Below are 17,983 nucleotides of genomic sequence, written 5' to 3' on the forward strand. Positions count from 1 at the left end.
TCCGACTGAAGCTATAAATCATCAACAATTGATCAATCACATCGCATACATCTTCCTTACACTCAACTTCCTTATGTTTGTCCTTTCATATATTTTTCATTACAATCATTCTTTATATATACACAGATCTCCAAAAGAATTTCCAAGTCGACCAAGTAGATGAATAAACATAATTCAAAATAGGTCTCCACTAAGCATTCCTGCAATGTAAAGGAATAAAAAGTAGACCACACTAACATGCTAACCAAATGTCGCAATCTTCGGATCAAGAGATAGAACATCCGAGGACAATTTGGATTGAGAAACATCATGACCAAAAACACATTTCGGGAGCACAACAACACATGACAAGACATAATAACATAGATACATACATGAATATTATAATCACAAACGCACATCAAGAGAACATAAAATGTATATCAATCCCGACCTATGCAAACCTCAAACATTCTAATTACTGCACAGACTTCTGGAGAACCAAAACTCTTATACTTCCAACACATAATTCTAGAGAAATAGACATGTCAGAAATACAACAATATGTACAATATGCATGACATGCCTATTTTTCAAAGCTCGCAACACAACATACATACCCATCTTCCATTGTTCTATAACACAACATACATATCTATTCTCCACATCAATCCGGATCAATCTGGACCACTAGATTGACATCAATGACAACATAGACAAGTAATTCTAACATGGGGATCAAGAGACCTTCAACAAGTGAATACAAATTTATCCTCATAATTTGGACCTAATTTTATGGGACTAGTGCTCTTAGGGCACCCTTATTTGGACTAGGGTGCTTGTGGTGTCCTTGTTTGGACCAAGGTGCTTGTGGCACCCCTGTTTGGATCAGGGCGCAAGAACTCCTAAGTATTTCCCTCCAAATTTTGCAAGAAGCTTTATCTCAGTCTCCAAAAGTAGATTTTCAAAAACTAGCTATAGGCTAGAAGACTAGGGTGTTCTAGACATCTTGGTCCCATAGATTCAGCTCTGGATAATTGTTACAAGTGTACAGTCATATTTCCTATCCATTTTTGTGTCTGTTGCAAAATCTTTGTTGGTTTATCAATCAATTGTAATATTCTAAGTTCTAATTTACTTTATACCTTGATCATAGCTTAACATTTTCTCAAACTAATTCATCTTTCAAACATTATAAGGAACTGAAATCTTTAAGATTTTATTTGATTCTCTTCGACAAGAGTTAGTCGTGTGTGATCACATCTTTGTGTGGTTACATGTTCTTAATGTAAGGCCATTGGAAAGTGGGTCTTGGTACTATCTCACCATGGTCTCATTTTCCATACTTTATAGTTTCTATAATAATTAACATCGTTCCTAATAGTTATATCAATACTATGATTAAACCCTCAACAACATTTATAATAATAATTCCAGTATCTCTAATACTAATGTAGATATTTTTACTAATATAGGTAGCAACATTATTATTAATATTTTCATTATATATATTAAATTAAATATTTAGCCAATAGGCTTTTATTATTGACTTGCAAGTCAACAATTGAACAACATACCTATCTCACATTGTGATACATCTTTCAATCCACCTAAAACAAGTTTTGACTCATTGTATAACGATCTCAAGGTTGCTATTGTTCATTATTTAAAAAACCTCATATAATATTGTAGCATTGTAAATTGTAACCTTGCATAATTCACACCTCATATTTGTGCTCCTACTTTAGTGTGTCTTATCTTCATTCCTCTTGGGCCCGTTTTAGATCATTTTTACTTCAAGTCATGTTGTCACCTAATTGTACAGTTGATCGGACCCCATCTTGGGGCTATGCCTTCTTATTTGTTGTTTTGTTTGTCCTATTTTTAGAGGACAAGGGCATTGTCGCGCCCCTACCTAGACCAGGGTACCCTCACCACCTTGGTCCTCTTTAAACAAGACCCATTTCAAATATGGACAGGTATTTCCCCTCCCTAATGGATTTTAGTCCCTGTGGCTCAAGTTGATTGTTGGAGGTTAACCTAATAGGTAATTTACCTAGGGAACCCTATATAAGGACATCTTATCAATTCATTTTGACATCCACATGTATACCCCATCACTTGAGCATCTATCAAGTGTCTCACCAATCATTCTCAGGCATTCGAGGTAGTGTTTCATCCCACCATATCCTTCAAGCATCATGGAGAAAAGTCACATCAATCTTCATTCAAGCATGTGTGTTTGATTAGGTCATTCATGTTCATGTGTTTCGCATGATATTGCATTCAACATTTGTGATCACATCTAAAGAGAACTGCATAATCAATCTTCTATCAACCATCGCAGATCTGAGGTATATCTTCCAACATTTACTTTAGTCTTTACATTTCCTATTTCAATTCAATTCAAGGTTCATTCCTAAATTGGGTTTCGATCCAAGGCAACCCCTATCCACGACCATTTTCTCTATGTGTGTGTACGAAATTGATTTAGGTGTTGTGATTGAAGATTTTGACAGAATAGACGATGATAAATAGGTTTATCTTTTATAGGTGTGAAAAGTAGAGGACTAGGTAGCCCCACTGCCTTGGTCTTGAGAATTTGGCCCTATATTCTAACAGAGGATCTTATGCATCTCCTTGATCCAGAAAACATCTTGTTTGCCTACTTGAAAGTTTTAGGATCAAGTCACCTTACCCTCTTGGTACTGACAATTAGGTCCAAATTTTTAGCTATAGCTTCTGATTCACTTTCTCTTCTTAGATCTCTATTTGTGGCTCTGTGTGAAGTTTGGAACATTCTATTAGCATTGTTTTGGTTCAATTCTCCATTGTTTTAACCTAGATCCAACTTTACAATTCAAATCTAATTTCAACTCTCTAAAAAGGGGAAACAACAAACAAATAAATCCATTCAACATCTTAGCCCTCTTCTCTAATTGAATTGTGGCTAGATCTATTGGGTTTACAATCCCCCCTTTTTAAATATAAGGTTTATCTTGTGAAATTGATGGTTTTACTATCTAAATTGGTGAAACCCTAATATCACCTACCTTACACTTCCTACATTGCCTTAATTTTGATTTTTCTTTTAGATCTGTTTTAGGTGTCTTGCATTGTTCATAATGGAATTCACTAAATCTGATTGGTTTGTTATTCCGCATGTCATTACATTGCTTCTTAGTTATACTTATCAAAATCATGTGTTGGATAATGGTTTCTTTCACTTTACATTACTTATTTTCATTCTTAGCACTCTTGCATATGGCACCATTAGAGTTTCAAAGATATTTTGTATTTGCAAATCATTTCTCAAAGTGTTTATCTATGTTGTATGTTGTTTTATAATGATATTTTTTAAAAAATGCATTGCATTTGTAGATCACATAAAAGATTTCATAGACAATTATAATCCTAGAGATGACATTGAAAAGGCTAACAATTGTCTCTCTCCTAGGGTAACTCATGAGAATGAGGAAAGAATCAATGCTCTTATCAATGATCTCTCGAATGAGAGCAAGCATTGAAGAGAAACATGACACCATATTCTTCTCATGCACATACTTTAGTGCAAGGGGGACAAGATCAAAATGTTGGTGTTTCAATCTCTCTAGATCCTCCTTAGTCTCCTAGAGCATATCTTGATCATCAACATATTTGTAGGCAAGACGACGTTATGCATTTTATTCATGGCCTATCTTGTCACATAACATTAAGCAAGGATGAACCCTTAGATGATAAGGATCCTTCTTCCCGAACTACCAAATAAGACATGAATAATGATTATAGAAAAGAGAATTTCCCTAGAAAGGATATCCTTTCTTTATCTAATAAATTGATAATGAAAGCCCTTCTCCTTCACAATTGAGAACATCTTATAAAGTTGCATATGATATAATTTCAAAACAAGGCTATAGAGGACAGCGACTTGGAAAACATGAACGAGGAATTAAGATCCCCATATACCCTCCCACATAATTTACTAAAGAAGACCTAGGCTATCCTAATTCTCAAACATCTATAGAGGATGTTCATAAGGTTCGAATGCTCAAGGAGTATTTTGCTATACATAGAAACTACTACCCATCAAAACATGCTTCTACATCAAATAATCCTCCTCCTCCTTTACCAATTATTTTACCTTAAAAAAACATTCCTTGTCCTTCAACTAGCATAACTTGTCCTACATCTCAAGAGACAAGACCTAGCCATATTGACAATCGAGAAAAAATAGTTACAAGAATCTTTTGGAGATTGAAGTATGATAAGCATGTTATTTTTCCTTTCATAAGATATGATTATAAGAACAAGGAGGGTGATGAGTATTTTCCCTTTAATCGTTGTTATTCTCATTCTCTTGCAAATTGTTCTAACCTCATAATCCATGGGAATAATCTCCTATCCTGGTTTATCAGCCATGGGGATTGTCACTTGCAATGTGTGTGATCGTGAATTATCTCTTGATATTTGAAAGAATTTCTTTGCTTTCTTTTGTTCTTTAGCTTTATTAATCCTTGCAAAAAAATCATCTATGTCTTCTATGGGTTGGATTTCTTGAACCATTTTTTTACTCATTCTTTCTTTTAGCCAATCAAGCATTGTAGACAACTCCATTCCATCTTCTAACCTATTATCACCATTGATTCCTCTCAAGGCTGAAATGATAACTTCAACTTACTCTTTATTTGTAGTTAGGCTTGGATTTCTCAAATCTTCTACCATAATTGTTTTTTTGCCTCTAAGATGATTATTAATTGGTGATGTTCGACCTTGTGAGTATTTGTTTCTCTATTCCATGTTCATCACCCAAGTTGTTCTCTTCTATTGATGTTTGATTCATTTCTAACTCCCTAACTGAGGAAGTACTTGTAACTGATGGGGTAGTGTTTGTTCTTGATTCTTGCATTGAGATTCTGCACTAGCAACTTGCTTCCATGTATTTCTTGCATCTTGAGGATTCTCGATTGCATTCTTTCTTTTCTTCGAGACTTGAAACTCTTCCTTGTTATTCTTTTCTTCGTTACTTTTCATTTCCTCATCTTCCTCAAAGGAAGAATCTTCTTCATCCATTTTGCCATAAGCAAGAGACACCCCTTGATTTCTCAACTTGTTGATTTGCTGATCTATCCACCACCTTGAATTATCTGGCATATCCTTGATCAATGTGTTTAAATATGTAAGCTCGAGTTGTGATCAAATTGGCACGAAGAGAGGTTTGTCTCTTTCCTGCTCATATTGGAGCAACATATGTTCTCCATTATACTTTAGTTTATCTGAAACTAGAAAGACATTGCATCTTTTGATGAAGTCAACTGATATCTTGGACCACATTTTCCTTCTAAATGCAAACTCATGCGTGAAGTTTTCCCAATAATCCTCTATGTCAACTCTATGTTTGTATTTCCTCCCTCCACTAGTATGCATTTTATGATGAGGATCAAAGTGTGATATTTGCTTGTACACTCCAAGTTGATAGAATTCTAGTTCCAAATTAATTGTCTCAGCCACTTGAGTTGAATAACAAGTCTCTACAATCTTACCAATCAAAATAGGAAATGATACCTCAGGCGTATGCTCTTCCTTCTTAATGAAATCAAACACAGATAGTTGCCTTTACTACCTCAAGTAGCACCATCTTGTTGGTTGGGTATTGTGAAATCATATATGGCTAAAATGAACATCCTTGAATTATTATGTATGAGAAAGTGGGAAACTGAATGAATCGAACCTGAACTTTTCCACCAATGCCATAGCTACCTTTGATAATCTTTGGTGTGTCCCTCCTTGCAGTGGACAAGTGATATACATTAAAAATGCATCATTGACTTTTTTATAGTGTTGCTTCTCATGCAGTTGTAGTTGGGGATAGCAATAATATACCTTGAGTTGTCCTTTCTTAATTCCCACTTTGCCCTTGCATATTAGTCATGTATACTTTATATGCCTAGCCTATGCATATACCACATAAGAACTCATGTAAAATATTTTTGTTCTTCCCAATTCTCTCAACTGTATGTCTAGGCTGTCGCTAACCAGATTAGCCCAATTTATCATCTTCAAACCTAAGAGATCTCCTATACATAGAAAAACATTCATGTATCAAATATTGCTCTTTGTGGGCTTCCCATGATTTCATTTAACATGAACACCATATCACTATACTCTTCTTTGAAATCAGTGCACGCAAGGCTCTTGGGTAGCTTAAGTTGTGGTCTCTTTGGTCTGCTCATCCAATCTGAAGTAATGAGGCTCATACATCTTCCAAATGCCTTCTCAAAAAATGTTGATGATTCTTTCTTAGTCATGTTCACCATTTGATCATAATGAGGGATGCCAAATGTTTCTTTGATTGCTTCCTTCGAAAGGTATGCAAGAACCATTCCATTAGGTGCCACTATTTACCTTGCTTGGGGATTGTAATGCTTTGCGCATTCAACCATTAACTCATTGCATTGAATTGCTAGTGGAAAACCAACAACTTAATAAATTTTGTTCTTGATCATGTTGTTTGCTAAGATAGACAATATTTTATCCCAAGCATCGAACATCCTCCTTTTGAGCTTGACTATATCCAATTGCTCCAAGTTGGTGTCTCAAACTTTCTTCCATCTTGATGTTATTTGAGATTTCAAAAAGAAGCCTTTGAGCGCAATCTTCATTTGATCCTTCCTTGAACCTCTCCCAAACATACATTCCGGTACGAAATTTGAAGTCAAAAAATTGATTTGAAAATGAACAAGGTTTAAGAAGATGCCTCTAAATTATTTATTTCAGAATTTAATTAAATTTTGATTTTGTTCAAAAATTAGAATAAACATTTGGATGATTTGTACACCATGATTTGTACAGTTAATAAGAAAATCACCTTACAAATTGGGCATTTCATACTTGACCAAAATTCTGATCACATACTTGGATTATGCTTCCTTGTTTTGATTAGTCTTCTTCAGCAAAGAAAAACGATTGGGCTTTGATCTATGATCAACCCCCCTTAAATTTTCTCTATTTACCAATTTTACCTTCCAATTTCGGCTTGTTAAGTTGACTTTTGAATGCTTGGAAATCTGATGTAGCTGGCCGGTTGATTTATTTGCCTCTTCTTGTGCGAATTAGCTGAGGCTTTCTTCTTTTGATGTGAACTTGTTTATATTTTCCCTTTGTTGTGAATACTGAAACAATTCCTTTTTGTTTCCTCTTTTTAACATGAATTTGGGGAGAGCTGAGCAGATTCTAATTTGTTTTGAATTTTTTGTTTGAAATGCTTATCTCCTTTTGTCATATATATGCTTTATTCCCAATAATCGAACCTCTTCATTGCTAAACACAGCTGACTTGAATCTTAAAAGGCGTTTTATGTTTGTTTCATTAAAATTTGAATTTGGTTACCACTGAACAAATAAGCCGCCCCTCTTTCTTATTAGAATAAACATTTTGTTTGTGATGAAATTCACCTCATTTTGATCTTTTTCCAACCGACTTTGCTTTGATAAATCTCTTTTTCTTTTTTGCTTCAATTAAAATTGTATCATTTTGATCTTCTAAGTCGACATTGCTTGATGTTGCTTTCTTTGTTTTGCAATAAAATCTTCTTCCTTATTTGTGAGGATAAATCCACACCTTTATCCTTCCCTGTTTACCTAGCTTGTTGTGCACCTTCCTTCCATGTTTACTTAGCTTGATCCACACCCCCTTCATTGTTTTTGGAGGTTAAAACTTTACTTAGGCGAATTTGTTTTTTTAGCAATTTTCCTTCCACCTTTGCCTTCCATGATTGTGGAGGTTGATTTGCACCTTACTTCCATATTTTGGAAGGTTGATTTTACACAAGGCAATTTCTTTACAGTGTTAATTTGTTCTTCCTTATTTGCTTAAGTTGTTGTGCACCCCCTTTCTTTCTGTGTGGAAGTTAAGTATTCACTTGAGTGAAATTTTGAATGATTGATTGACTTCCTTGACTTGATATTTACGCTCTTTCAAAGTTGATTGACTTCCTTATTTGGAGAGGTTAGCACCCACCCCCTTTCCACATTTTTGAGATTAGACTTCTCTTTCTTTCTTGTTTAAGCACTCAATCAAGGATCAATTTCTTCCATCCAAACATGAATCTTGAAATTCGCTAATTTTAAAGTGTTGAAAATGGAGGTTTATTTTTTATTCCCAAAAAATGCTCTTCTAAAAAGCAAACCTTGGAAGGAAATTTCCAAATTTGCTTAATATGACTTCAACTTGACAACCTTGGCAATTCTAGCAAAATGATTGATGATATTGACAACATTTTACAAAATTGTCAATATCACGCACTTGACTCTACCTTGCAATCTTGATGACCCTCCACCTTAACGAACTCAATATGTATACTTCTAAAAGCAAAATGATCGATGATATTGACAACATTTGACAAAATTGTCAATATCACGCACTTGACTCTACCTTGCAATCTTGATGACCCTCCACCTTAATGAACTCAATATGTATACTTCTAAAAGCAAAATGCTCTAGAGATCAAAACTTCACTGTCAAACTAACAAGACCCTAAAATGACCAGATACCTAAGCAAGCAAAAAAAAGAGATCCCCATTAGCAATGGGCCTATGTGTGAGAAAAGGTCACAACAATTACATCACTAGGTGCTTTTGATTCCTTTCCTTTATATCTCTCAATGTGAGAGAGAGGTCACATCTCTTCATCATGTATGCCCTTTGGCAAGAGACGCACCCTTTCACCATCACCCTTTAAAACTTCTACCCTTTCAAAGGGGCACAACTTTCACAATCAAATCTACATTTCAGATTCTCCCCTCTTCTAATGAGTTGTCTTCTCCCTTTTATACCTCATATTTGGGGGAGTCACAATGCCTTTTGACCTTTGATTAACTTTAATCAAATTTTAATTCTATTTAATTAAATTCTTTTATATTTTTATTTTATTTTTATTTTTATTCTTTTGTATATTATTATTATTATTATTTATTATTAAATTATATTTTAAAGTAGGGACATTACAATCCCTTTGGTTTGAATGGTTGGGCGTGTTTGATGATTTAAGTCATGGATTATACTGTCTTTGTTCATTATTTTTACATACTTGGTAAGCTATTGTCATAGTCCAACATTTGGTTGTTTGGACTATTGTGCTAGTCCCAATTCAAATATTGGTAACCCTACCCCAATTACATGAAAACCCACTTTTTCCGTTTGTATTAAACTCATAAGATTAAACAATTCATTGAATTTGGATCTAAAAGGTGATGTGGTTGATTCTAAATTTCAATTCCAAACTATAGTGAAGAAATAAGAAAAAATAGAGAAAAAGTTTGCAAAGATTGAATGTAAATAGAAATGATTGAAAATTGACCGGAATTTCATCAAGAATATCTATATTCTTGCATGCAAAAGAAAAACAAGCATGCATAAAAGCAACAAATAACTTGCATGCATGATAATGTATTAGACTGAAATAATATAAATGCAACCATGTTAATGACATGCTATTCAAAAGGTCAAAACAAATTTGCATGCATCCTTTAAATTCAAGATGTTTTAGAGAGTTTCTTTAGTTTACTTGTTTTGCAATTAATATAGTAATGTTTCATGTCCCTCGATATATTTGTAGGATTGGATTCCTTTTAGGTCTATAAATTTCATTAAAAAAATGAAAATAGATCAAAATAAATGTTATTGAGTTCTTCATTTAGAAACATGATCTACACGATGACATCAAAATACCTCTAAGATTATTACATGCACAAAATTAATATTTAGTTGGTTCCTCCATCCATTCACCATTCTTGCCTTGCACATTTCTTTGTACCCAAGACGACATGAAGTCACGTGTTGCTTCAAGTTTCAAAATGTGCATGAACAAAGATAGCAAACAATAAATATTGTGATCAGTTGAAGTATATTGAGAATTTTTGCCAAGCTTGATATATGATTTGGCTATGAGTGTAAAAGTTTTTAAAAACCATATTCCACAAAAATATTTCTGGTAAATATCAGTAATACATTTAAAATTTATCTCAAACTCTTGGACCATGCTATGTGATCAATTATCGAGATCATGATCCATTTTTACGATGTATACATGTGTATGATTACAGATTGGAGATCTATGAATATCTGATTAACAGATTGGAGATCATCTATGCATAAGAGTACTAATTGAAAAGTATTAACAATAGTATAAACATCAAGCCCAGCATGAAAAGTCATGATAAATTCATTTGACAACCAAAAGATCCTATAACCACATCTGCTGCCTAAGTAGCAAATCCATAGCATACACTCTGGTTACTAATTGCTTCTCACTTGTGTTGGAATCAAATTTTATACAAATTTTTCATGAATAACATGAGTAAGCATGTAGACTTTCCAGAAATAATCCATACGAAAAAATAGAGTGCTTGAATTTCATTCGATGCCATTTGAGCATTCTGAGCAATAGAAATTTGCGATCAAATCATATCTACCAAAAGGTTGAAGGATTAATCCAGAAATGACTCTATTCTATTCACTTTTATTTACCAGATTGTTGACAGATCCTTCAACCATTTAAAATATGTCCATAGCTCATATGGAAAAGAATAACCTACAGAGTCTTGAATCCTTTGATGCCTGAATTTCATTATTTGATCTAATGAACCGTTTATAGTTTTTCTTTACAATGACATTGAAGGACTGAATAAAATACCTTATACATGATATTATTTAGACATGGTACAAATAAAATTTGTGGCATGGCATCAGGGTTTTGAATATATCTGGAGGAATCTTTGAATAGCATTGCAAAGTGATGTAAGGATTCCAATGTGTAACTTGTAACATAGAAGCCATACTTGGCAAAAACAAAGGCAACATATTGACATCGGTCTAGATCTTGTCCATAACTGACACAGAAAGCAAGAAAAAAGCCTTACAGATATATAACATTCAGTGGTCATCAAAATGATGAAACTTACAAAAGCCTTATAGATACATAAGAGAGTCCTTTATTACATTTTGATAATTATCAGTAGTTGGAAAAAAGCGTTCTTCATGAAAGTGGTACAGTAGCGAAACTTAGAAGATAAAGATAAGTTATAACAATGCCTTGGCCTAGAATTGTCCCCTGCCCTTCAACACCAGTCCAATCCTTGAAGAATCTGATAATTTTTTATTTTGAAATTCCATCACTGCTCCAAAATGCTTGCTTTAGGAGATTGTATTATCGTTAGACTTGATTTCAGTATCGTATTGGCCAAATCTTTTAAGGAATTCTTTCTCACTTAATTGAAAAATTTTAGTCAGACTGGGTAGAGGCTTGGATTGTTGGTTTGTCCTCAGATATTTGAAGACTTCATAACGGGGTTTGAGCCTTTTCTCTACACTATAACTCAAAAAAAGAGGATATGGAGCAAAAATCCTGGGCATAAGACCTGCAATGTGTATCAGGAAATCGATGTTTTCCTTTACTTTCTTAGTTGAACAACTCAATATTATAGGGTTACCCTTGAGAATTAGAAGAATTTCCTCCTCTGCCAGACCAAGGCTCGCCATATGCTTAATCTTCTTTTCCAGGGTTTCAAAACTTTGGCTAATAATTGCATAAAGGGCTCGCAAAAATGCTTTGGAACCTTCCGAAATGCCTATATTATTCTTCACGTACTCCACTTTAGGTTTCACCTGCTTCTCGAAATCTGTCGTCAAAAGCTCAGATACCGTTTTGAGAGCAAGACACAAATGTACAGTTGAGCCAAATAGGTTTCTAAGATTGGTGATTCTAGGATATATAGTGTTTTCTAAGCTCATGGTAAGCAATCTGGGGTTGCGACATATAATTTGTCGCATTTCTTGGGTAGCCAAGCCCAAATTTTTCAGGAATTCCATCTTGGGCTTCAACTGCCCATTCGCAGTGGCCGAAAGAATGGTTGGGTTTCTAACAATGAGGCTCTTAAGCTGGTTGTTAGTAAGTTCGAAATCCTTCAACAGATGAATGGCTTTTCTAGCAGTGTGGTCGGATTTCTTTCTCAACAGCTTTGGTTGTCTTCTCATGACAGTTGTCACTTGAGAAGAGGAAAACCCACATTCTTTTATTAAAAAACCTGAAATGACATTGAGGAAGGGAGTGGAAGGAAATGATGATGGTGATGAAAGTGGTGAGAACTGTAGAAATCTTAAGGATTGCAGCGAAATTGTTGGAGGGAAGCTTGAAAAACATCTTATTGAACAAAGAAAGCATTTAGGATAGAGAACTACCATTATATCTATTGAAAAATACGAGCAGAGGAGAGCGAGATTTTCGTCACTGCAACTTGCGGCGGCCAGAGAGATTTAAAGACATCCGATCAAAGCTTTCTTCATCATCTAGGATTAGGGTTTCTTAGCAGGCATTTCAGACAAGATGATTATAACGTTTCCATAAAAACCCTTCTGAGCTCATCATGTCCCCCTTCTTTGCGTTTAGCTCCCCACAGCACTTTTCTTATTCTTTATTTTGGAGTAAGAGTTTTTCATTTTAGGGAAATTATTTTGCCCATAACAATAGTATTACCAATATATCTTGTTTTTTAACATCTATATATGCATACTTTACTTCTTGAAACATTGCATTATGTTTAATATTTTATGAACAATTAATAAAATACTTAACAAAAAACAAACAATTAAAAATAAATCATTTTAAATGAACATTTAATATTATACTTAATACAAAATAAGCTTATTAGGAATATTAATAACGTGCTAAATCATGAATTAGTAAAATTGATATATTAACAAGATTATGAATCTGCTTAGAATTAATAATATAAAATATAAAATGAAAAAATTCATGCTAATTCCATATTATACCATTTTTATGCAAGGCTATTGTAGGGAGATCTTATTATTACTTAAGTATATTTGTATTCCCTTCGATAATGGTTTGATAAGTGAATTACGCAAATAAAAAAATATGTTATCCTCTACAAGAAAATGAACTTCTATATATGTTTCTCATAAGTTTATGCTTCATTTGCAATTTGAAAATAGACCCAACATACATTAGTTTCATTATTATTCGGACTATAGCTATATTGGAGCATACTTTTAAAAATAATAGTTGCCATTGATTTGTCATTTTAGATGGCTTGTGAATAATTAATATAATATTTTTCTTTTTTCAAATTCCAATCTTTTCTTCTTATTGATTATGAGACTCTTTTAGAAAATTTAGTAAGATCCTTTCATACTAATATTAATTTATTGCTGAGTTTGGCTTAAAATTATAGGAAAGTTAGTAAGATCCTCTCTCTCTCTCTCTCTCTCTCACACACACACACACACACACACACACACACACACACACACACACATTCACATTCACCTCAAACCCTATATATCTCCCTCTTCCTATCCTTCTCACTTCCTCGACTTGATTATCTTCTTGATTTAGAGGTTTTCTTTTGTCTTTTGATCCCTATATTTGGAAGCATAGTTAATTTGAAGTTATCACTTGATTTATTGACATTACACTTTAGATTTCTAAAATTAGTCTTAGTTTTAAAATTCTTTCTATTTTTATTTTTTGAAAATAAAAATATACCCAACATACATTAGTTTCATTATTATTCGAACTATAGTTATAGTGGAGCTTACCTTTAAAAATAATAGTCGTCGTTGATTTGCCATTTTATGGATGGCTTGTGAATATAAAGTTTAAACAATCGACATGATAGGTCCTCATGTTGTAATTATAATATTTTTCTTTTTTCAAATTCCAATCTTTTATTCTTATTGATTACGAGACTCTTATAGGAAAGTTGGTAAGATCCTCTCTCTCTCTCTCTCTCTCTCTCTCTCTCTCTCTCTCTCTCTCTTGTGTGTGTGTGTGCATACATACATACATGCATACACACATACATGTGTGTGTATGCATGTACACACACACATGTATATGTATATGTATATGTATATGTATATGTATATATATATATGTATATGTATATGTATATGTATATGTATATGTATGTGTATATGTATATGTATATGCATATGTATATGTATATGTATATGTATATGTAGATGTATATGTACATACATACATACATACATACTGTTAGCCCTATTTTTAACTTGCAAAATTTTAAACGTTCATGTCAAACTCCTCAGATTGATAACCTCCTCACTAAAAGTATCTTCCATCATCTACAAGCTCTTTGAGTTTTAGTTGCAAAATGCAAAGGCACATACTAGGCATGTGAGTAGTATAATAAGTATTTCTCAAGGAATGTCATGATTGCATGATATACCATAATGGTAAAGCTCTCAAAAATGACAAATGTGTTCATAAACATATCATTTAATTGAGATTATTGTCAGGTATTCTCATCGATATGTCATGCATAGGCATTTTTAAGGAGGCTCTCAAATGTATAACAACAAGTACCAAATGAAGCGGTTATTAAAACTTGATTTGTCACTTCGCATAATTGCCCAGGCCGTCCAAGTTTCCAATGAAATAAAGAAGTTAAGTTGTTGAAGATAGAGCTTTCATCAAATTACATATCAAAATGATATTTATCAGTCAATTTACAAAGATTTGAAAGAGATTGATTCACTCCACTTAGTTCTTCATTTGTCGGTGAGTTGTTCAAGTCTCGAAGGATGCTGATGCATTACAAGTATGAAAAGTTGTTGCAGTTTTCAAAGATCTCAATGATATAAAGTATCTGCCATCATTCACAAATCATCAACTCATCGGCAAGTTGCGACACTTGTGCAAATCATCGATGAGGAGGCTAGCAAGTGATTCACGAAATGCAAAGAGGGAAGTGAAGGTGCTTTTGGCTTGTTTGGAAAGTTCTCCAAGAAGTCGATTGGAAAAGTTAGTTATCATAACTAACTTGACAGAACCACAAAATTAGTTTGTTGAAAGAAATAAACTTTAAAACAAATGCAACCAGCAAGGGTATAGTTGATTTCTGCATCTTTTGGTGGAATTATTTGAAGTGATGTCACCTCATGGAATATTTGTCAGCACACCTCAAAAGAAATGTGGTCTCATGGCACACTCATAGAGCAGGATCCATGATTAAAATGATTTAGAAACTTTCAAAGCAAATGCATCAGGTAGAAATGCATGCAAGGAAGCGACCAACAAAAAGTATCAAATCGATGTCATCCCATCGAATGCAATGGTTGCAAGTTTTGCACAAAATGGACTTTTGGGGTTTGAGAAACTTTCGAGCAAGTACAATTTGTGGGTGTAAAGACACATTCCACAATCATAGCATGTACTCTTTCTCATCATCTATATTTATCTAGCAATTTATCTTGTTATTTTCCATAGGCGAGTTGTGTCTTTTGGCCAAGTCATGAAATGATTTGAATGATTCTTTTCAGAAATTTTGTGTTCTTTCACAAGTTGCCGAACTTGTGAGACTCACCGAAGGAGGAGTTTTCAGTGCACATTATAATTGTCTTCAACAGTCAAAATCACCATCGACAAATTTACTTTGTAAACTACAACAAATCACCGATGTATTCTCACTCATGGAAGAGTTATTCATTCTATCTCATACATCGACAAGTTGATCGAGTTGTCTAATACATCGATGGATGAATACAAACGTTTATTAAAACTAGTATATTGGCTCTCTAGGAAATGACGACATACTTGTGGGTGATTATTGGAATCAAGAACTCTAACCGGCAAGATAGCCAACTTTAATGCAAAGTTTGCGAAGAACATTCATCGACAAGTTACTTTTGTCAAGAAGTAGCTGATATCATCTCAAATGAAGGTTGGTTATTATAACTAACCCTACCACAATTTCAAGATTCAACATCGAATATTTATGATGAAATGCTTTCAAGAGCTTCTCAACAAATCTAACTACCAAGATCATGGAAGGAATGCAAATGGTGAGTGTAAGGCCATGTTCCATGATGATATTTAACATTATCACCTCCGTACCTAAATGGAAGCAGCAACAAATTTCCAGATTGAAGCAAATGTACATACAAAATGTGGAGGCATAAATAGCGCTCATGAATTGTTTGTAAAATAATTAAAAGAGACATGTCATTTCATAGAATGCTTTCATTTGTAGTTACCCTACCATGCCGATTAGAGATAAGAAAGTGTTAAGAATGCTCGACAAATATTTCAAATTGATTCCATTTTATGGGATGCAAGACTACATGTTATGGACACCCACCGAAGCACACCAGATAGTAGAAGTTCATTTGATATTATAATTTCAAATGCTCCGACTGACATGACTACAAGTCATGAAAGCATTTGCATAGAAAAAGATCCATTTGATAGATTGCCTTCAAAGATACTGCGTCCCATTTAATGCAATGATTCACAAGATTTTCAGAATATAGATCCCTTGAAAAGACTTTACAAATTTTCAAATAAATGATATTACACGAGTTGAAATGCATGCAAAGAGACCAAGTGGCCTGATTTGTTTGACAAAATTCTTCAATGAGATGCTATCCCAAGGAACGAAATGAAATGAGATTGCTGAATGCACACAAAATCAAGATGTTGAAATGGCCTCATAAACCTTTAGGCAAAGGTAACCTGTGAGCAAGAATGGGAAGCTTTAGAGCTGGTTTTGGAGACCAATCAAAGCATAAAAAAATGGAGGATTTTAGTGTGACGTGGTTGCTACAAATGCTCTCATAGACATGCATAAAAAAAATGTGGAAGCATAGCCGAGGCATGTGAAATATTCGGCATGATGTATCAAATAAATGTTGTTTCATCACAACATATACAAAGAATGAATTTGTTGAAAAGGCTTTAGAAACTTTCAAGCAAATACAATAGGTCGAGTTAGAGGTGTGACGGTTGTGTGGACGTGTTTCTTGGTGGATGCAGTGTATGTCCTTGCTGCTTATCGAGACTTACATTGTTTGCCAGAAGTTGAAGATTATGGTAAAAAAAAGGGGAGTTGATACATTGTTGTGTAATTCATGTAGAGCATTTGTATCAATAATTTGTGGAAGTTGTGACCATATACACTTTCATGCTCTGCAATATATACACAATATTTTTTTTGAAAATTGATAGAAACTTCCAAGCAAATGATGTCGGCAGGAGTAAAGCCAAGTTCACTGCATTTGTCAATTTCATCATTGCTTGTGTGGGAGCATGCATCATAGCATGAAGGGCATTTTATCTTTGTCAGATGTAGTAGTTGGAATATGTTTTCTTGAAGTTTAAAGTTATTGATCAATAGGTAGTTTGTGGATCAAGAGAAGACAAAGTGCTTGTTCTAGCAAAATATGATGAGTCATCCTTTCTCAAAAGTAGCCTTTTCGAAAATATGACATGTCACTTTTTGTAATTAAAGTTAGAATTTGGGCTTTTCTTTTGTGAAAGTTAGGTTAATCCTGACTTTTCTTTGTAAAGGGTAGTTATTTTAAGTAGTTAATTAGGTAGTTATCCTAAATGGTTATCAAAAGTTAGTTATGTTAAGTGGCTATTTAGGAATCTATTCTAAGTAGTTACTGTTGGCATTATACACTCAGATGAGAATGGTTGATGTTGTCATTGATGGCAACCAACTGGTTACATGGTTCACATGTTCTACCGGCAACAAACTTCACCTATTGGCACGGGCAGTCACTACAAGGTTTATTCACACCAGCATCCAGTCTACACCGACAGTAGTTCATACCAGCAGTCTAAGCCGACTCGGAAATAATATTGTTTTGTATTGTAAATATATTTGTATAGCCGATATGATGTATTGTAAAGACTCATATATGTATGAGATCTTGTAGGTCAGTTTGTTATGTAAGAAAAATAAGATGAATGTAATTAGGTAATGAAATTAGCGGTATATGAGATATTGTAGGTTATGATACCAGATAGTTGTTTATGCATTTTGAAGTATCTATTTTGAGAGCGAATAAGAAGCAAAGCAGAGCGAAGACTATTCTGTGAAAGAAGAATCATTTACCAGCAAGGTTTTTGGTTATGGTATCAGATAAAGCTTAAACCGGTACTGAATCCAACATTGCAGATG

The 17,983-nt window shown here is 33.9% G+C and overlaps 1 protein-coding gene across 1 annotated transcript; it reads right to left on the reverse strand.

The window, feature by feature from the left end:
- Positions 1-10,776: 10,776 nt before the first annotated feature.
- Positions 10,777-12,453, reverse strand: LOC131040623 (transcription termination factor MTERF9, chloroplastic). Its single transcript, XM_057973580.2, has one exon. It carries the CDS (start codon positions 12,213-12,215, stop codon positions 11,169-11,171), a length of 1,047 nt encoding a protein of 348 aa, XP_057829563.2. The 5' UTR covers positions 12,216-12,453; the 3' UTR covers positions 10,777-11,168.
- Positions 12,454-17,983: the final 5,530 nt, after the last annotated feature.

This window comes from Cryptomeria japonica, chromosome 7 (assembly GCF_030272615.1).
Source record: "Cryptomeria japonica chromosome 7, Sugi_1.0, whole genome shotgun sequence".
Taxonomy (NCBI): Eukaryota; Viridiplantae; Streptophyta; class Pinopsida; order Cupressales; family Cupressaceae; genus Cryptomeria; species Cryptomeria japonica.